The sequence below is a fragment of the Phoca vitulina genome, unplaced genomic scaffold (genome assembly GCF_004348235.1).
Source record: "Phoca vitulina isolate PV1807 unplaced genomic scaffold, GSC_HSeal_1.0 scaffold8, whole genome shotgun sequence".
Classification (NCBI taxonomy): Eukaryota; Metazoa; Chordata; class Mammalia; order Carnivora; family Phocidae; genus Phoca; species Phoca vitulina.
In genome coordinates, this window is record NW_022589711.1 from 79,600,551 (window position 1) to 79,622,236 (window position 21,686).

General features: G+C 37.3%; 2 protein-coding genes across 4 annotated transcripts in view; one reads left to right on the forward strand and one right to left on the reverse strand.

Annotated features, from left to right (window-relative positions):
• The window catches only part of SMC4 (structural maintenance of chromosomes 4), a 38,315-nt gene extending 20,554 nt beyond the window's left edge, over nt 1-17,761 (reverse strand). Inside the window, exons 1-9 of the mRNA XM_032407318.1 lie at nt 17,643-17,761; nt 16,345-16,488; nt 15,271-15,449; nt 14,617-14,808; nt 12,847-13,023; nt 5,732-5,896; nt 5,356-5,483; nt 2,009-2,149; nt 1,105-1,255 (exon numbers count right to left, since the gene is read on the reverse strand). Of these exons, the coding sequence (XP_032263209.1) occupies nt 1,105-1,255; nt 2,009-2,149; nt 5,356-5,483; nt 5,732-5,896; nt 12,847-13,023; nt 14,617-14,808; nt 15,271-15,449; nt 16,345-16,483 (1,272 nt within the window). The 5' untranslated portion in view covers nt 16,484-16,488; nt 17,643-17,761. The remainder of the gene's footprint in view (nt 1-1,104; nt 1,256-2,008; nt 2,150-5,355; nt 5,484-5,731; nt 5,897-12,846; nt 13,024-14,616; nt 14,809-15,270; nt 15,450-16,344; nt 16,489-17,642) is intronic.
• A 373-nt stretch (nt 17,762-18,134) lies between these two features.
• The window catches only part of IFT80 (intraflagellar transport 80), a 120,310-nt gene continuing 116,758 nt past the window's right edge, over nt 18,135-21,686 (forward strand). For all 3 annotated transcript variants that reach the window (XM_032407323.1, XM_032407325.1, XM_032407326.1), the window contains exon 1: nt 18,135-18,227. The gene's annotated coding sequence lies outside the window, so the exon portion shown is untranslated. The remainder of the gene's footprint in view (nt 18,228-21,686) is intronic.

Consider the following 21,686-nt stretch of genomic DNA (forward strand, 5'->3'; position numbering starts at 1 on the left):
ACTTGAATTAGCTGGCTTTAGCAAATACTTTAACCATTTACTGCATTTCTGTGCTTTCAGTTTAGTAGAAAAGTTAATTCTATGAATTCCTCATTTGTTAAGGAAGAAAATCTTCCCTAGCTGGCCATCAGTTCTTTCTTCCTTCTGCTCCATTTTCAGGCTGTAATTACCCTTCTTCACCAATTAATACACTCTGACTACATGGAATTTCCCAGACTGTCCTTCACGGAATATTGTAACTTACTGCAGATTACTTTTATAACCCCTGGCCTCCCTGAAATCCTAAAATCTTTCATGTTACCCTTCCAAAGTCACTATGTAGGACTAGTACCTTATTCCATTAATACCTTTTGGTAATAAGCACTTATTGACATTTGATGCCTAAAAGCTAATACTTCTGTAAGTTATAATTGCCCTAGTCTGTCCAATTTAAGGGTTACTCTCATATCCATGTTATTTTGTTTATCCTGATTACCTAGTAGCAGAGTTCAATATTTCCCAAAACGATGACCCTCAAACACTGATTCACACAAGATTTATTCCCATACTGAGCAGAAAGTATTTTGTAAACAAATGCATTTGGAAAAATACAATGAAGGACTCCCAATTCATTATCAGGGACTCCTAGGAAATTAGGCATTCTGGTCCGAACTTGTTTTTAAAGTCTCAGAATAGCTAATCAACTCCTTGTGAATTTTGAGCGTTCCCTTCCCTCCTTTCCAAGAGGGAACTCCTACTCTGATACTCTTTACTTGATTTTTGTAGGAGGCAGGTAATATTTTTAAAAGTTCAAAATACATAACCAAAAACATCTCTTTAAACCATTACCCTAAGAAAAAGAAAACTATTTTGTTGATCAAATAGAATTGCTAATTTGGTAAATATTTCCCTAATAATGTATGCCACAGAAAAATAAGCTCTAAAACTCAAGGCCAATGAATGCCAAGATCTACCTTCGGAGAAAAAAAAAAATCACATTCAGAGATAAATGCTGAAACACTTAATATTCAAAATACTAACCCATTTTCTTAAAAATAAGGGACTGGCACATCCACGAAAAATAACGAAAATTAGATCTAATATTCAGATTCTTTTAAAACCTACCTTTTCTTTATCTTTTTGAAGTTGTTTCTCCAGTTTTTTGGCTTTACTTGAAGCATGTTTTAATTTTTCCCGAACTTGAACATCTTCCAAATCTAGCTGTGTAAATTTTGCTTTATTTTCCTCAATAAATTTTGTAATTTTATTCAGTTTCCTAGCAAAGAAAGAGAATTACGTCACTATTTTGGATATTCATTTAAAGCCGTGTTTTATGCTCTGCCTAGGACACTGCTGCTGTAAACGTGACCAAACTCTTACAAGGAGGTGGAAGATCCTACAGCTATCCATTTTCAAACTGATCTGCACCTCCCACTAAATTTGAGGGAGCCATTAAGATGTGATTATGAGAGTTGTTTTGCCCTTCTAAGCTAGATAGGAAATACTACATTTTTGAGTGACTATAATGTCAGGGTATAGCAAGAGTTTACCATAAACTTAAGTAAAACTCATTTTAAAGAAAAAAAAAATCACATAGGTAAGAGATATTGGTGTCACTGAATACTGACAGAGAAAGATCATGATAAAACTTAAAAAAAAAAAAAGCCTATCTAGAGTAAATGATGACCTACTTCTACCTCGATCAGATTTGTGGACTGTTTATTTTTAAGACAACTAACCTGTCAGGTTAAATGCTTATTTTTGCCGTGATGTTTTGTGTTACTGAGTTCTGCCGCTAGGGGGAAGCATCCTCTGCTATTTTAAGACCAGTGTTGGACATTCAATTTATAATAATCAACTGGATACAGGGCAATTAATTTATTTCCTGTTTGGAAAGGGAAACCATTTTATATGCTGGCAAAAGCATTACACTTACGTGCTGGCAGTAAGTTTATATATAAACACACACACACACATAAAAACATGAACTCAACCCAAATACTTCTAATACTTTCCAAAAGATTATTACTTCTCTACATCCTTTACAGCTTTATTCTTAGCTTTCATTTCATTTGACAGTATACTGCTCTTCTCATTAATTTCTTTGGTATCTTCATGAATTTTTTCCTTTTGAGTTTCCATTTCAGCAATTCGTTTCTGCAGATCATAACTAGAAAAAAAAAAAAAATCAGAGATTTTTTTATACATAACCCACCTCCCAACTAAAAGTAGGATACTTAAAAGTCAACTTCGAGGACTTCAGGGAAAGGTAGAAGAGTAGGAAGATCCTAAGTTCACCTCATCCTAAGGCTACAACTAGGTAACACCCACATCAGTGTAAACCCAGAAAATGATGAAGACTGGCAGAACAGAACACTTTCCAGAGCTACATGTAAAGAAGAGGCCAGCCACGTTGAAGATGCAGTAGGAAAGGCGGAGACGTGGTTGGGACTAAAGGGACCCACGGGACTGTCCTTGGGACGGAGGGGTGCCGTAAGCATGAAAAAGGGAGAGTAACAGACCCTCACATCAAGAATCCCAGGCATGGGGAAGAGGAATCCCCATAACATTTGGCTTTGAGAAGTGGGGGGGGGGGCTAATTTGGAGAGTTCTGATGATCTGTGGGGTGTCACACCTGGGACTTTTTAAAAAAATCAGCAGGCAGAGAAGGGAGGGTGAGAGGACACGGAGATCTGACCCTTAAAGAGACAGCACAACAAAACGTCACAAGGAGATAGAGCATAGAAGCAGCAGTTTGAAAAACTGGGGTTTATGTGAAAGAAATTTATTTACTAATCTCAGAGCATGTGCTGGAGGGGCAGACACCTTTAGGAGATTCTTCCAGTAACAAAGGAGCTGGCAGGAGCCATCCCTCCTCTATCTCCCAGCCTAGATACAGGGATACCTGTGTGAACCACTGCAATGCCAAGACTCTCCACCTATCTTGCTAAGAGCTTGCCCCATACCCCCATTCTCTTGCAGTCCTGACCCCTCCAATATGCCCTTGGCCAGAGCCCATCCAAAGTGGTGCCACAAGCCAGCAGCAAGCAGCACAGACAGGAGCCAGCACTCCTCCAAAGTGACACCTGCCCTGGTGTGAGGGGAAGATAACCACACATACCAGTCTGACTAAACCCCAGCAGTGGGCTGGGAGCAGACATCTGGTCTGGCTGCAGGCCCTGCCTACCAATGAAAGCTCAATGGGTAACAGGGAAAGTGTCCTGCAGTTCAGTGCTATTGCATCTCTGGCAAATTCCTGGTCTAATTCAACTCAAGCCCAAAGTGGCCCCAGATTGACGCACTAACAACACATGGAACAAACCTTGCCCAAAAGGCAGAGAGAACCATTGCAGACGACTGGACTGAAGGCAAATGCGGCTTAGCCACATCAGTGGGGCACATGCAAAACATATAACAGACATCCCTGCGGTGTCAAGTTCTGGTGAACAGGGGACATTGCATTGCAGGACACTACAGGACCTCTTCTTCATAAAGTCACTACTTTCAAGAGCAGGAGACATAGCTGAATTTCCTAACACATAGAAAAACAGAGTTGGACAAAATAAGAAAAGACAGGAATTATGTCCCAAATTAAAGAACAGGACAAAAATTGCAAGAGAGCTAACAAAACAGAGATAAGCAATATGCCTGATAGATAAAGTAATGGTCATAAAGATCCTAACTGGACTTGAGAAAAAGAGCGGATGATCTCACTGAGACACTCAACAAAGAAACAAAAAACACCAACCAGAGATGCAGAACTCAACAACTCAAATTAAAAATATACTACAAGGAATAAATAGAACAGAAGAAACAGAAGAATGGATCAGTGACCTGGAGGACAGAGTAATAGAAAGCAATCAAGCTGAAAAGGAGAAAAAAATTATAAAAAATGGAGAGGGAACTCAGCAACACCAAGTGTAATAACATTAGCATTACAGGGATCTCAGGAGAAGAAAGAGAAATGGGGGAAGAAATTTTATTTGAAGAAATAATGCTGAAAACTTCCCAAATCTGGGGAAGGAAAGGGAAAAAGAGAATTACCATATGATCCAGTTATTCCACTACTAGAATTTATCCAAAGTATATACAAACACTAATTTGAAAAGATATATCCACCCCTATGTTTACTGTACAACAACCAAACTATGGAAATAGCCCAAGTGTCGATCAAAAGATGAACGGATAAAGATGTGGTATGGGACACCTGGGTGGCTCAGTTGGTTAAACGTATGCCTTGGGCTCAGGTCATGATCCCAAGGTCCTGGGATTGAGCCTGGCGTTGCGCTCCCTGCTGGGGATCCGGGGGGTGGTGGTGGGGGGAGGAGTCTGCTTCTCCCTCTCCCCTTGCATGCTCTCTCCCAAACATTAAAAAAAAAAAAAAAAAAGATTTGGTATATACACACACAATGGAATATTACTCAGCCATAAGAATGAAATCTTGCCATTTGTAACAACACGGATGGATCCAGAGAATACAATATTAAGTGAAATAAGTTAGAGAAAGACAAACACCATGATTTCACGAATATGTGGAATTTAAGAAATAAAGGAACAAAGAAAGAAAGACAAACCGAGATTCTTTTTTTTAAGATTTTTTTTTATTTGACAGAGACACAGCGAGAGAGGGAACACAAGTAGGGCAAGTGGGAGAGGGAGAGGCAGGCTTACACAAGTAAGGGGAGTGGAAGAGGGAGAAGCAGGCTTCCCATAGAGCAGGGAGTCCTATATGGGGCTCCATCCCAGGACCCTGGGATCATGACCTGAGCTGAAGGCAGACGCTTAACGACTGAGCCACCCAGGTGCCCCCACACCTTTTTAAAGATTTTTTTTTTAAAAGAGATTCTTAACTACAGAGAACAAACTGATGATTACCCAGAGGGAAGATGGGTGATGGGATGGGCCAAAGAGGTGAAGGGGATTAGAAGTATACTTATGAGTACGGAATATAAAATTGCTGAATCACTACAGTGTATACCTGAAACTAATATATAATAAGTTAATTGTATTAGAAATAAAAATAATCAACTTTAATAATATGGTAAAAAACCCTAATTTAATGAATTCATTACATAAAATAGTTTTTAGATTTTTTTCTACTTCAATCTTTATTTTTCTCTAATACAGGAAAGACAGGGCTTAATGTCAGAATAAAAACTAAAGGGGCGCCTGGGTGGCTCCGTTGTTAAGCATCTGCCTTTGGCTCAGGTCATGATCCTAGGGTCCTGGGATCAAGCCCCACACTGGGCTCCCTGCTCAGCAGGAGGCCTGCTTCTCCCTCTTCCACTCCCCCTGCTTGTATTCCTTCTCTCGCTGTGTCCGCCAAATAAATAAAATCTTTAAAAAAAAAAAAAACTGATACATTAATGTACTTACATGTAATATTGACAGACATGATTCTTTTTTCTAAATATTTCATTTTCCAAGGTAAGAAATTCAATGGCTATGTTTTTCTCTCCTTCTAAGGCGTCCTTTTCCTTTTCCACCAGCTTAACTCTGTTTAACTACAAAAATTTAAAGTGTACAGATTACTCAAATATACTTTATATGTATAGCTTCAATTTCAAATATACCCACATTAGACAAAAACATCATTAATAAAACACTGTTCATTTAAATGTCAATAAGAAATATAAAATTCAATCTAAAATAGTAAAGATTTCTTTAATAATTCCAACTTTAGTATTTGACTCAGCAGAATTTGTTCAATAAACAAAAGTCTGACTTGCAATAGAGTCTATAGAAGATTCACCTTCTCTCCTCTGTGTTCATTTAATATTTCAACTCTCCGACACAAGATTTTAATAGGCTCATTTAGCCGTCCGCAACCAATGATATCTTCTAAATATTCAAGCATACCCTCATCATGTTCAGTCTGGCCTTTTGGTTTCATCATAGCGATTTGTTCAACTTCACCCTTAAAAAAAAAAGTTGTATTACACACTTAGTGTGTATGTTTAGCCACATCGATCTTAATTAAGAATTAGAAACAAACCCAACAGTAACCAACAACTAAATGAAGTCAATCGGTAGTTTAATGAGATTTAATAAGATACAAATAAAAATGTTTTCTCCACTGGTGTTGAGTTTTCATTTTCATAGGTGGTAAGAAATATATATTTATACTCCCTTACATAAACTCTTACAAAATTACAACATAGTCACATACACATATTAGAGCCAAAGAAAGATTCCCAATCTAAAAAGTTCATTCAATATAAAAAAAATAAAAGTATTAACTTTTCTATGCAGCAAAACTCAGCAAGAAATTGGCATAATCTACAATTACTTTGGCAATATTATCAATTGTTAATAACATAATTAGAGTTCCTGTTCTGAAACAATGAATTTTCAAAAAGATCCTTCATGGCTCAACTGTAGTAGGAATCTTGTCCCAAGATGGTGTATTATTTAACTTTCTCTATAAACCTGGTGTTCTGAGCTCTTCAACAAGTGCTACACTTTATAAGGACAACTCAAAACTCAATGTCCTAACTTTCTTAAAATCAGGACCATTAAATAAAAAAGGAAATTACCTAATTACTTATTACAAGATATCCAACTGACTGAAAACTAAAGGTCATGGTACATATGAACTTGGAAAACTTTTATTTGCAATCATTAATATAACAGCTTTGAAGTGTAATTAAAATTCTTAGATTAACATTATTTGTATTTATGTAATTTAATTACAAAGAGAAAAAAAAGAAGAAAAATGCACAATCAGTAACCTTCAAGGCTGACTGCCAGGCAGCCATTTAGTTTCATGGTGGAGAAAATTTTGTCTGAACATGCTCAGGCAAAATGCTGCTGCTTTCTTTCACAGAAGTAGCCTGCTTGTGCTCTTACAACAGAAGAAAAGGAACAGGCAAGTAGAAAAAATACATAATATGCCTTTATTTCAGCAAAATAGCAAGGGTGAAAAAAAAAATCAAGAAAAAATACACACAAAAAGCATATCACTTCCTCAATTTAAATATTCTAAATATTTATGAATAAACCTCAAAAATCTGGGTTAAATCTTGCTAATGTAATGACAGTCATATTTACTAAGAGCTCCCACATTAATATAAGTAAAAAACAAACAAACAAACAAAAAACTTGGGGCACTTGGCTGTCTCAGTCGGTAGAGCATGCCACTCAATCTCAGGGTTGTGAGTTCAAGCCCCACATTGGGCATGTAGCCTACTTAAAAACAAAAAAACCAAAAGCAAAAAACAAACACAAACAACAAACATCAACCCCCCCAGACTTAAAAACAGCTCATTTTAAATCTAATCATTGAAAAGCATAACTTTTAATATTTTTATACGCTATCACCCTTCTGTAGTTAACACAACAGAACATGATTATCAAAGTAAAATGCTATCCAAAGAGCTTATTTTTATTTCTCTGTAACCTTCAGTATGTATAAATTAGTGTTTTAACTTAGTGTTTACACTAAAATATGTAGATATTTACATAAAACATTTTATTCTGCTTTCAATTATCAGGTCCTTCCAAATGTCTGCAGTACTAGCTTTAAGTCTTAGACAGGATTAAACCATGCAATAACGTCCAAAGTTTTGGATTACAACAGGCAAACGCCAGCCCTTGAAGAAGCAAAGAGTCTTATTCAAAGTTTTTAACTAGGCAGGGTTTATCAACAGCAACACTACTGACATTTTGGGCTGGATATTCTTTGTTGTGGGGAGCTTTGCTGGGCATGATAGGATGTTTAATAGCATCTCTGACCTCTATGAACTAGATGCCAGTAGCATACCCTCCTACCCTCAGCTGTAACAACCCAGTGTCTTCAGACATTGCTTAATGTCCCAGGGATACAGATGCAAAACTACACACAGCTGAGAACCACTGATGTTGAGGTAATAGTTTAACTCTTTTTGTTGTTTGTAACACAAGCAACAACAAATGTCTGACATCTGTTATTCTAATATACTACCTAATTCGAGTATCTGAACACCTGTTTTAAGATGACTGAAAAACTATGACAAGAGAACTTACATCTTAGTCAAATGGGCACAAGGTATTACTGAGTAGATATTTTTCAGATAGCCAGAAGTTAGGACTCAATGTAGCAGTTTACACTGACAAAAATATTCCTAAAAGCATCACACTTTTCCTGGCCAAATTACTGAAGAGATGGAATAACGCTATTAGGAGACTGCCTAGCTTGGAGTAAAACATAGGTGTTGCTTCTTTTGGGTTATTTGTTCCTCTCTCCCCAGTTAAAATGATGGCTATACAGCTAGGATTTCTTTTCATTCTAATAAAGTTGCAGTCTGTTGAAAATAAAAATGCTAAAGTTAAGACAAGGACATTTATGAATCAAAATAGTTCAATTACAAGTGCCACATAACATTCAGTTTTCGATTGTTACATGGCACTCATTTTTTTTTTTTTTCAACCAGTTATCAGATTAGTACTACTGATTCAACAAGCTATTAGAACATTTAGGCCTCTACCTGTCACTTATTAGGACTACTATGGTACTCCAATGACAACCTGGGACCTTTCTTATGGCTCTGTTCCTTGATGTTCTTTGCCTGCCTTACCACCTGCTACTATTTGCTTTCTTCTTTTTCCATTTTGCACCATTTCATATATACTCTGTTCACAATCTGTGCCTGGAAGACCCTCCCCCGCCCCCGAAAACATAACTATCCCATGTGAAATTATACAATATAGTTTTAACCTGGGGCAATAAGCTCCATAGATTTCAGAATGATTTTAAAGCATCAACCTAAATTTAAAGTTACCCGTCCATATCAAGGCTCTAAATCACAAATAATGGTAGCCATGAAAACATAAAAAAATTTCAAGTTGCTATAATAGTAGCATCTGAAGCCAGACAAGTCCTATAGGCTTCCACAGTTATCTCTAGCTTCTATACCTTCAGTAGACTGAATAAGATTTTAAGCATTTTTTTTGCTGTTATTTACTACAAACTTCCTTTAAATTGTATCAGAGTCATTTAGCAACTGTGTAAAATACCAACTATGGTTTTTAACAGTAACATACAAATTGCAAACATATTTCAAGAAAATATTTGTAATAACCAAGGGCTTAAACCTTAACTTACTAAGTAGGTGGCAAATCAGGATATTGTGATTCAGTTGCACCATTCTTTGATAATCTATTTTACAGAAATAGAGTTTAAAAATCTAAGAAATAAATAGGTATGATGCCCTTTATTCTTAATTCACATGGAATCCAAATTTTAGCAAGCATGAACCACAAGAAACTCAAGTCCATAGCTATATTAAAACTTTTTTTTCCTAATAAGGCCTGAAGAAGTCTTATGATAAATATGGGTGTTTGCATCAAAACTAAATGGCCCCAATTTACTGGGCTCTGAAGTTTTTAAAAAATTTTTATTTATTTGAGAGAGAGCACAAGCGCCCACATGCTGGAGCACAGGGAAGGGGCAGAGGGGGAGGGAGAGGGACAAGCACATTCCCTGCTGAGCACAGAGCCAGATGCAGGGCTGGAGCTCTCCACCCAGAGATCATGACCTGAGCAGAAACCAAGGGAACGCTCAACCAACTGAGCCACCCAGGTGCCCCTGGGCTTTGAATTTTTATATTGTCTTGATAATCTTTTTATTTTCTCCATCTTCCACTGTACCATAAATTACTGTCCTTTATGTTCTAATAAATTTTTATTCTAATTTGCTCTTTGTCAGCTGTCAGAGGCCAACAAACCAAATCACCAAGGTTAGTAATTGCCTAAAATAAATAAATAGAAAGGATAATGCTTTAGTAGGTGGACTGCTTGATGTCTACTCTGGTTGCTTAGGGGTAGTTTTCTTTTATAGCTAAGGCTGTTAAATCAGACACTTTTGGGTAACTGGTAAAGCTAAAAAAACTTTTGACATAGCATAGACTTATTTCTACAGGCTAAGACTATAACCCACATAGTTTGTAGGACATGCCAGACTTGGGAGAAGTATTACTGGGCAAAAAAAAAAAAAGGAAAAAGAGATAAATTGGATTAACCTAGGTCTGAGTTATCTATTTCCAAATTACTAAACAATAAGAAAAAAATCTTGGTTCCTATTTAAAGTTCTAATTCAGGTTTTATAATAAGACAAAAAGTATATGAAATTGAAAACTTTGACAAAGCTAAAATTGCCTTAATAGTTGTAGCTTTTAGGAGTTTATAAAACCATTCCTGAGACCGCAATCGTTAGTGTAATTCTGAACTATCATAAAAGCATTAAGGTTATCATTCTTCTAACTTTAGAGCAGATGCACCAAAACCAACTAAATCTCATTTATACATAGTTACCATGAAATGCTATGGAGACCTAACAAAACCCTACTTATCTGCACCTACAGTTATTACAATGGGACAAAGGCTTTGAAATTAAGGTATATATAAATGGGGACATGTACAAACATGGGAAGTACAATGGCCAATTATAATCTAACACTTTTTGAAGGCATGTGTAAGTGCCTCTAAGGATAAGAAACAGGGCTTAAACCATTTCTGTATCTTTTATATCATCTTAGCACATAGCCTCATTAGGTACTCATTTGAATCAACTGATGAAATTTAAAATGGATTCAAATACTAGAAATGCCTACTTCAAAGAACTACTAAACCAATATAAACACTGTAAAAATGTTTTTACCGTTACAGACTTCTAAAATTTAGTGCTGTTTAATCTTAAAATCAATTTTCACTTTACCTAATTTAGATTACTAAGGCTGTTTAGCACTACCACTGGCCAAACAGTCTATACGTTTTATTCAAACTAAGCACTTATGTTTTGGTATTATGCTGTCTCCAAGTTCCCAGCCTCCCAAATCACATTAAGAGATATGTTAAATGGGAGAGAAGATAATAAAAAATCACATTTTTACTTACCTTCATCTGCTTTAAAGCTAGTGCAGGAGTCTTAGCTTTTGAAAAGTAATTGAATAAACACCATAGAAACCACCGTCACTCTCCCTCAAGCTTTTAAATAGGGTATCATTAGTTCTACCTAGTCCAATCCCTGTTTCTTCTTCCTAACAAGTGAATTCCTAAGGTTCCTATCTGTAAACTTAATCAAATGGAAAATCTGTTACTTGGGAAGTTTACCTTGATATTAAAAATGTTTTAAATAATTTTTAAAAGGACACAAAAAGGTTGTGATTATATGAGGACAAATGGCTAAGCATAGGTACTTCAGAAGCACATGTTTAACAAAGTTGACAGTTAAAAAAAATTACTGTTATTTACTTCTTTGGGAAGTTATGACTATTTAGCTTCCTTTATTATGGAATTATATAGAAAGGCTGCACTAAAGGAAAAAAAATTACCCTTACAAGGGTTAAGATGAAGTCCACTTTATTTTGAGGAATCTTGGCACTGGTGTAAAATTTTGACCAATTATCCCAGGATGATAGTAAATAGCAAATAATAAACAAAAAATAAACACGAGAATAGGTTCCTGCAAAATGGTATTATCAAATACAGTATTATAGAGTGAAATAACTTATAATCCACAATTAACCAAACCAAATCCCAGAATATGAAAATCCATATAACAGTTAAATTTGATTAAAGACACACATACATACACAAATACACACTGCTTTATTTTCACATTTATGTAAATTCAAATTCTGTTTAGAAATATATCTGCAGCTGATTTTCCCCAACATTCATTTTTTAAATAAGTCTGGGTTACAGAAGTATTACAAATGCACCATGCCTGGTAACAAAAGATAGTAATATAAGTCATTCCAGGACAATGGGAACTGACTGAGAACACTCAGGCATCCTAACAAAACTTTCAGTATGAAATCAAAATTCCCAACTTAGTTTAAAATCAGTAGCATAAGACATTAAAGAATATCAGCAGCTATTTTACATCACAATATAGTTTTGTTTTAATTATGCTCTTGGGAGATTCTGGATAGAACATAGGAAAAGAAAGGAGCTTCAAATCAAAAAGGAATTTTAATGTATCTGACAAAGTCATGTTTTACACTAATAACTTTTTGAAAGGTAAGACAAAAGAAAAGGTATTTTTCTTACCAAGCAAGGCTGGTAAAACATATCTTTACTCAAAGAACACAGGGTTAATTCAACTCAACACCAGGTACTTAGTTTTATACCCCTCTAAAAAAGACTTCAAGAGCTGTGATACTTCAGAATGACATATGAGTTACTTTCTGATCTTCCAATATTTAGTGGTTCAAGTAGGCCATTCTAGCCAAAACAAAACCCAGCTTGGTAAACTTTTAGTTAACCACACTAAGTGTTTAAAAAAAAAAAAAAAATTAGTAAGGCACTCAAGTAAAATTGTCAAACACCAAGTGTACAGAGTTCTTTTCGTTTTTGTGCTATTTAATATTAATACAGATGAGAATAAGAATAAAAGTAAAGGACTAAGAATTCCTTTCGTTTTTATGCTATTTAATATTAATACAGATGAGAGTAAGAACAAAAGTAAAGGACTATTAAAAAATAATGAATCTCATTTAAAATATTATCTTAAAGGAAAACACAAACAGTAACAATAAATAGCTGTTATATCCCTGTCACGCTAAAGCAGCACAATAATATTGGTGTTTAATATTTATTTCACTACGCCAATATTTACGTGCTGCTAGAGCGGAACAAGTATGCCAGTCCATCCAAACATAAACGAGCATCTTATGGTGAAAATAGTTTTGAATGAATTTCCTTAAATTTCTAGAGCAGCAAATAATGATTCGCATCTTGACTGTAGTATGTAAACCATGATGTGCTGCTACAGTACTTTAAGGCCTCAATAATACAGGATTCATCCAACAGGGGGAAACCCCTCAACTTTATTGGAAAAAAAAAAGTAAGAAAAATAAGAGAATCTCTGAAGTCTAATAAACTTACTTGCAAGATTAAAAACCTATTATGGTCTAGGTCAATTCCATGGCTTCGAAGAAGATTTCCAACATCCTTAAACGTTGTCTTTTTCCCACTTATGTGATAGACAGAAGTATTATCTCTGTAGGCAGTTCTGGATACATAGAAGTTACTGTTAGGAATGACTTCATAATCATCCCCTTCCTGTTTTGCGGAAAAACAAAACCAGAAAACAATTGTTGGTACTAAGTCACAGGTCTGCACCAGATTTCACTCTCTTCATATTCAAACAAATTCTATGGATTAAAAACTTCAATCGAACATGCATATAAACTGGCAATAGTTCTCAGAAATAACCCTTTTAGCAAAGAATACTTTCCAAGTTTTGATCCCTTCCTCGTAGATCACAAAAACCAAAAAGCCAAACAAACAGAAACAAAACAAAAAACCCACCTCCAAACAAGTCTAAAAATATATTTGACTGAGAAAAGAGCATTTGAAGTGGGATAAGAATCTCACCATATCTGAAACAAACTCACCCAAATTATTAAACCATGTTGACAGATTAAATTACTAGTCCATTTTAAAAAGCTGCAAGAGATGATCCAAGGAAAGGAAGGTAGTAATGGCGTAACATGGCTTAGTTTTTTTCTTTCTTTCTCTCTTTTTTTTTTTTGGTAAACAATATGCCATTAATGGAAAGTATAAAGAAGTGCAAAGAACTGATAACTACATTCCCCCAATTTCTAAAAAATCAAACGGATTTTAAAAAATGAAGTATAAAAATACTTTAATATTAAAACTGGCTTTCCCTTAAAAGCTTTGCCATTTCAAAATTATGGCTTTTAAAATTTATACGAATCAAACATAATTATAATAAGCAAAGAAATCAAACCTAATTTACTGGCAATCATTTTCCAACCTTAACTGTACAATAGAAAAGCACTAAGAAACAAAATTAAAATAGATGCCACCATGTAAATTTAATTAAAGCCCTTTATATTAAAAAAAAAATCTAAAAAACAAGCCAAGTCACATCCTTGCTTCATTATGGAGTTTTCTATATTTTTAGGTTCCAACCGGTCATTTTTAAGCCATGAATTTCCAAAGTTAGCTATTCAACAGACAAGAAAAAAACCAGTACCAACAGAACCATGTAAATAATCTAAGTAGACATTTTACCTAAAATTGTTTCTTTTTCTAGAAAACAAACATATTAACTTCACCTTTTCTGTTTTAAAAGGGTAGTTTTATTTACAAAGGATAGTTTAAACTGAAGCAGAGCTCTTTTATATTACACACACACATATTACATTAGTATGTTATTACTAATAACATTAATGTGAATTAAAATAATGGAGATGATAAAATTAGTCATCTGTTACATTTTCAAATTTAAGTAATTTATCTGAAAGCAATAAAAACAGAACTTTAAAAATGAACCCAAAATTTATAGTGAAAGAATGCCTAGTTACTACTCAGGATACTAAAATTGCTCAATGTTTTATTCTGAAAAGTAAATACTACTATGAGCTACTTATAATTCATTCCCCTGGCTAAAAATTTTAATATTTTAAGTTTAACGGCTGCTACCACCACTACTCAAAAAGAAAATACGGTTTTGGAGGTAATGAAATCAATATCTGGGAGCTAATAAAATCAGTTATCTGTTCTGCTTTAAACATACATTGATTTCTAAAAGGCAATTTAAGCCAAAAATAATAAATGCGCAATGTATGGAAATCCTGTGTTCCGTACTTGAAGTTGCAAATAACTAAATACTCCAAAGTCCCTTACCTTATCAATTATCTTCTGAAAATGAACTTCTACAGTACAACTCTGAATGTCCTTGTGTTCATCAGAATTGTGTATTAGTACCGAAAGTTTTTTAGATCTTATTTTTTGTGCTCGATAGCCAAACACAAAAAGCATAGAATCAATAACATTGGATTTACCACTGCCATTTGGCCCAATAATACAGGAAAAGCGCTGCATAAAAAGAACAGAAAAAAAAAATTTAAAGTAAAGTTTAAAAAGGTCATACTATACAACTTATTTTAATTTAAACCTCTTGCCTTTTTTACTTGCAGCAAAACTATTAAGTATTTAAAAGGTTTCATTTCAACTTGTTTTCTTACATCATGTTCTCCTTTATCACAAGCTTCAACACTTTAAATAAGACCATATTCTAATTCCAACTCACTTTACAAAATTCATTCTAATAGAGAAAATACTTCTTCAAACAAAAGACTCACCAATTCTACTCAGTGAGGGAAAACTTAACAGCTAAAGAGGTACCAAAGATAACCAGGATAAACAAAAACTAATTTCAGTTGTCTAAAACACAGGAAACATACCATGTGTTATCAATCAGGATAAACATGATAAAATTGAAATATCTTGTAATAAAAACACATTACCCTATAATAGTTATTTAAAATAGTCAAATACCTTATGAAAAGGTCCCAGAATTTTTTCCCCAGCATAGGATTTGAAGTTCTGGTTTACAATATGAGTTATCATAAGCCGAGGAGCTCCAGCTTCATTGGCCATTGCTGGAGGCGGGGGAGGAGGGATGCTATTCAAAATCTCTTCTAAACTTCTATTATCAATTTCCTCACTTGGTGTCCCTAAGTCAGTCAAAGGAAAGGGAAAGCAAGGGGGGAAAAGCCTGCATTAGTGCAATTAGTTCGTAGAACTACTGCCTGCTAATCTTTGGAGAAATGCTATTTACGAAACCTAGGAATCCTTATTTTCCACTTAAATGTATTATCCCAAACTCAGGAGAAATGAAAATCTTTCAGCTTCGTTTTATAAAGAAAGAAATTCTTAAAAGAAAGGACCACCAGTAACAAAATCCTACAAAAATTTCTCTCTTAGAAGTCAAAACACTACAACATAAAGCAAGTCTGGGAAAACCACAACAACCTGATTCTCTGCTCCTCGCCTAAACAGGTGGATAAATCCTAAGGCTCTAGATCTAACTTTCTCCGTATCTCTGAGCACCTGGAACCTTAACTTTGGACACTCAAGAGCTCCAGCGACCCTGTCACAGGGGCATCCTAATGTCACCCAATTCCTGTACTCACAAAAGCTACGGTAGTTTCGAGTAAATTATCATCATCTCTTTAAACGCAATTTAAGACCAGGGAAGTTAAATTAGGGCCAAGCAACTTTTAAGACACAATCATGTTAATTCTGTCTAGAAAACAGTCCACTAGCTATTGGCTGACCATGCCGACTTCCGCAGAAATACAAGGCCACAAACAAATTCATAACTGTAGCCACGTACTTGCCCCAATCCCTTCCAGCACCGTTACACCGAAATTGCACGAAGACTCCGATCTCTGAAAATTGCCAAATCGCTTTCTTGAGCTGCTCTACGGGACCGACACGCGACCTACAGACGTCAACGCCGCAGCCCCTCACCTCCGCGACCCCAAACACCAGCCAGTCCCGGGTTGGGAGCGGACCCACCCTGGTGTCCCAGCGCGTTTTCCTGCGGAGTCGCAGCGTGGTACTCACCTGCGGTAGCAGGGGCCGGGCTGCCCGCGCGGCCGGGCGGGGGTTCCGGCTCCGCGTCGCTGCTGGTGCCGTCCGGGGACTGCGGCGGCTCTTCCCTTCTGCGCCGGGCGGTGGAAGGTTGGGTGCCTTTACGGGGCATGGTCGCTGGGGCCGGGGGAGAGCCAGGAGCAAGTCAGCCCGCCGGGCCGCAGGACGGTACACCGGTACATTCGCCGCCGGCGCCCGCGTCGGACGGGGGGTTCGGTCCCCACCCCATCCCATCCCACTCGGGGAAAAACTGTCCGCCCGTTTCCGAGAGCCCCGTTTACAAAACGCCGCTCGACGCCAGCGGGTGCTCAGTAAAAAAGGCACAAAAAACCCAAGTGCCAAAAAGGCGGGATTCGTTTTAAGTCCGAAGCAAGTGGGAAAACCTAGACGTGCCTGGTTATCAAGCAAGGACAGAACGGCTTAAGTTCTTTTTATTTTCTTAATGCCCACCCCCCACCCCCGTCCTCCCACAGAAGAGTTTAAGAATCTTATCCTTTAACTTCCTAACGAAATAATTCCTATACGCCGGCATTTACTGACATTCCCACGCTGCTGGGGTTAGGGAAGCAAGCGCACAGACTTTGTGAGAAGAGTTCTATTAGCTTTAGGTTTGGGGGACTATCAACTCTTCCTAGAGTAGCTAGTAAGACTAACGGGCGACTCGCCGCCCACTTTCCCCGCCATTTAGCTTTGGCGCCGTTGACGGCCCCGAGGCTTCCAGGTCTCCTCGCTACCGTCCGACCCGGAAAGGCGGCCGGAGACTGGGGTCGACTTCCAAATCAGACATAGGCAGCGCCTGCTCCAGTTCAATCATCTTGGGGTGGCGGGGTTTGTCCCTCCGGGGCCCGTTGCGGAATCTCGTTGGGACAATAAACTACAAAAGGTCACCAGTAAGGGCTCAGACCCGGTGATTAGTCCTTTGGGAGAAGAGAGAAGGTCAGGGGGCCGGGGCAGGGAGACGCCCTTTCCCCGACAGAGACCGGGATTTCTGAGAAGAGATCCGTGAGGCTTAGAGTCTGCGTCCCCCGCACCCCCGCCGAGAGACGCTTAAGTAGCTCAGAGAAGTGGCGCCCGCGAGAAGCGCGCGGGAGTCCCGACTGCCGGGAGGCGGCCGAGGGGGGAGGGGTGACAGCGAAACAAATCTCCCGGCGGCAGCCTCAGCCCAGAGCGGACTTCGGCTGCTCCAGCTCAAGGCCTCTACTTTCCAGGCGCCCGCAGACGGAGCAGGAAGTAAGAGTGTGACAACCTGATCAGGAAAAGAAGTACTTTACCTGCGGGGCAGTCCACTCACACCAAAGCTGGAAACCGTTGTACAGCACCCCCGCTCCTACCGGTGTTTCGGCTCCGGGTCCTTCACTCGAAAATGGCGCCTAAAATACAAACTCGAACGGAAATTCGTTACAAATGCGCGCAATGCTTTCTGGGAACCACTAATTTGAAAAAAATGCGGCGATTACCACCGCCATCTTCTGGCCGCTTACACGCATGCGCGAACTCCTGGCGGGACACTGGCGGCCGGGCAGGTTTATATTAAGTGAAAAGGCAGACCAAAGCACTGTTTTGTCTGAGACCTATGGCAACAGTACTCTTATATTAAAAAACCCCAATCTGGAGAGTGTTGAACAAGAGGAAAAAAACCAGTAGGGCTCCACCCACAGCTGGAGAAGGGCTCAGTCGTCCACTAACGTCCCTTAAAGAGAGGGCGGGCTCGGGTGACCGCGGCGGGGAAGTATCGCGAGAAGAGGGAGGGTGCGTAGCTCGTAGAAGTCACTATGGTGACAAGGAGGTCGGGAGGTTTCTTAGTAACTGGTCCTAGCTCTGTGGGAGCAATCGCCACTGCTATCCTGGAATTTAAGGTAAAACTCTTCACCTCTGGATGTGGTGAGGAAAGGGTTTGGAAATTGTGGCCATCAATGGACCCCACCTTACCTGCTTTTATAGTGTATCCGGCATCAGTTATTTTCCATCTCCTTGGAGGCAGTGGGGCTCTGGACGTAGCTGTTGGGATGCGAAGCAGGAAGCCCTGAGTTTGGAAGTAGTAGAAAGACAAGAACAGAAAACCTCGATTGGTGAATGATTGTATAGTCTATATGTGAATAGCAAAATAATTTCGAATTTATTGGTGTTAGGTCGTTAGTGTCACTAGTGGAAGGGGATTTTGAGCTTTCAAAATAATTTGTTTGAAAGATTCCATAATGGAAGAAATGATTTGTCGATGTCATCTGGTTATCTTCATGAGAAAATTATCGATCGGAAAATATTTAAGTAACTTTTGAATACGTTGCACTGTGCGAGGCATAGTCAGGATTATTAAGCAAGTATTTCTGTTCCAAGAGAACTTAGTTTTGTTAGTCGATTTTTACCCTGGAGTGAGTGATCCTGGTGGTAAGGTGATTGAGATTCAGTGGAGTTCCTAATACTCCTCCCATTCCCCGCTGAAACTGTAAACGGAATTCTGTGTGTTTGTGCATTTTTCTGGGGAGTTAATTTTCCCAGAACTTTGATTACATTCTCAAATGTGGTCCTCATCCGCTATTATGTTAACCACTGGTTGATTTGACTACCTCCAATAAGTATTTATTCAGCGACACTTACGTAGTTGACATTGAGAAGTGGGAGCCTTTTTTCCCCCTTTAACCTTTGCATACCTAGGGCCTGTCATAGTAAAGCACCGATAAATCTGCTTTATAAATGAATTTACATTGCCATTCTAAGTAAGTAGTATGAGTCTTGCCTCAGGAGCATAAAGTCAGGTTCAGTGATTCTCGAGAGGGGTGTAGAGGACACTCCCTGCCAACTGTAAGAATTCGGTGAGGTTCAGAGACTGGTGTGGTTTGCAGGAACATTGACTCGGTACTATAATACACATTTATTTATTTTTATTTAAATTCAAGTTAGTTAACATATAGTGTATTATTAGTTTCAGGGGCAGAATCTAGTGATTCATCAGTTTCATATAACACCAAGTGCTCATTACATCAAGTGCCCTCTTTAATGCACATCAACCAATAATAACCTTTATTTTTAAAGTTGAAAAAAAATTATTGTTTTCATAAGACAAACTACAGACAGTAAAACTCAATGAAAAAAATTTTTTGGCTGGTAGGCATATCAAGAAAATGTAGTGATTCTCTTTGAAAGCTTCTGGAATCTTGAATTTTCAAAGTTTGTAAAACACTACAAAACCTGAGTCGGAGAGATTATCAACCATGAAAAAAGCAAAGACTAGACCAAATTGAGTGGTATAAAAGAGTCACGGAGACAATGTAGTAGAAAGATGTAACATAACAAAATCCCAAATCCCATCATTTTTTTAGCTACATGCTTGGACAGTTTACTCAATTTATCAATCTCTCTGAGAATATTTATTATAAAATCAGTATATAGTGTCTGCCTCATAGGATTGTTTATAATTGTCTAGCACACACGCTAAGCATTTGATATTACTGTGTTTATAACATTGACCTTACTAGGGCATGTGCTAAGGATGAATAATGGGATGTCAAGTTAGAAAGTCAGCTTATGAAGGGTCTTGAAAGCCAGATTGAGGATGTTAGATATGATATGGAGGAAACACTTATTAGAAAAATTTTGAGCTAAGGAATGACTTGGTTAAAAAAATAAATAACGGTAGTTAATTGGGATTTGTTAAAGAGGAAAAAGACTTAGATCAGGCATGGCTGTATTGGATTATTAGTGTATAGTCCTCCATGTGGAAGGAGAAGTGCCTACACAGTAGAATGGAAAAAATCTAGGCACATGGGGGGAAAAAATCTATAGCTTTTGGAGATTTTAATGGTTAAGAGTCTAAACACCTAAAGTCAGTCAGATACTATTCTTTGTTGGTGAATCCTGAACTAGTGATGAGGGGATAGAAAGAAAAACAAGTTACAGATAATTCCTAGTTTTACTGTCTTTGATGATTGCTATAAATAGCAGTAGGTCTTAACGACAGATGAGAAAGAAATGTCATTTCAATAAATCAATTAAGTGACCTATGGATTTAGATTTAGTTGAACGTAACCATGCTCCACTCGGAACAAATATTTTCAAAACATGCTTAAACCAGGTTGTATAATGTAGAAAAGACATTTATAACAGCTACAGAGTAGACTTAAATCTAAAGTGAAAGTAGGACGCTTAGAATAAGTGAAGTGATTTGAGAAGAGATTAGGATCACAAGAAAAGAAACTTCATTGATCCCTTCCAATATTTTGGATACTTCTCATGAAAATAACAGAGTTTAATTATAAAAAGAAGCTGGTCAGATTGGGATGGACTAACTTACAGTCATTTGGGAAAGTATAATCAGGTCTCATCTTTCTGATCCAAAATCATCTACAAACAACCATTATTTGTAATTTCAGGCAGTCTGAGAAGAGAACCCTCACTTTTTACATTTTAAAAGTGAAATTGTACCACGTAAGAAGAAATAAAAATAAATTTAAAGAGAATAATTGGAATTAGAATTCAAATCCACATTTGCAATTCTTTAAGTGCATACTTAAGTTTTGTCATCATCATGATATTTTTTTTGTCTGCTAATGTGGTTTCAACATTTCATAAAGTCTGATATTAGATTTGTGGGTAAATCTTTAAAAATATTAATCAAGTTTTTAGTTAATTGTAAGTATTTGGATTAATTAGATATTAATTAATAAATAAAAATGAATAAATAAACATGAATTTATATAAGTAATGAATAAATACTTAGAGAATATTGTGCAAGATTAATGAATTGGTTGGGGCACCTGGCTAGCTCAGTTGGTGGAACATGCAACTCTTTATCTCAGGGTTGTGGGTTCGAGCCCCACATTGGGTGTAGAGATTACTTAAAAATAAAATCTTAAAAAAAATAGATTAATAAATTGGCTATAGAACAGGACAGATAGTAATGAATATTCCTCTTGATAATATGTTATTATACACTTACATATTATACATTTTACATGTTACACAGGCACATATTACACATATATGCATCCATATATGTACATAAATACATTATATTATATAGTAGTACATGAATGTTATTGAAATTCTCACCTTTTTTTTTTTTAAGATTTTATTTATTTGACAGAGAGAGAGAGTACAAGCAGGGGGAGCAGCAGAGGGAGAGAGAGAAACAGGCTCCCCGCTGGGCAGGGAGTCCGATGCAGGGCTCAATCCCAGGACCCTGGCATCTGACCTGAGCTGAAGGCAGATGCTTAATCCACTGAGCCACCAGGTGCCCTGAAATTCTCACCTGTGTTAACACAGAAAAAATAGGAAGTGAGGAAATAGAATAGTTTTTTGGGGAAAGACTGTTTTGAAAA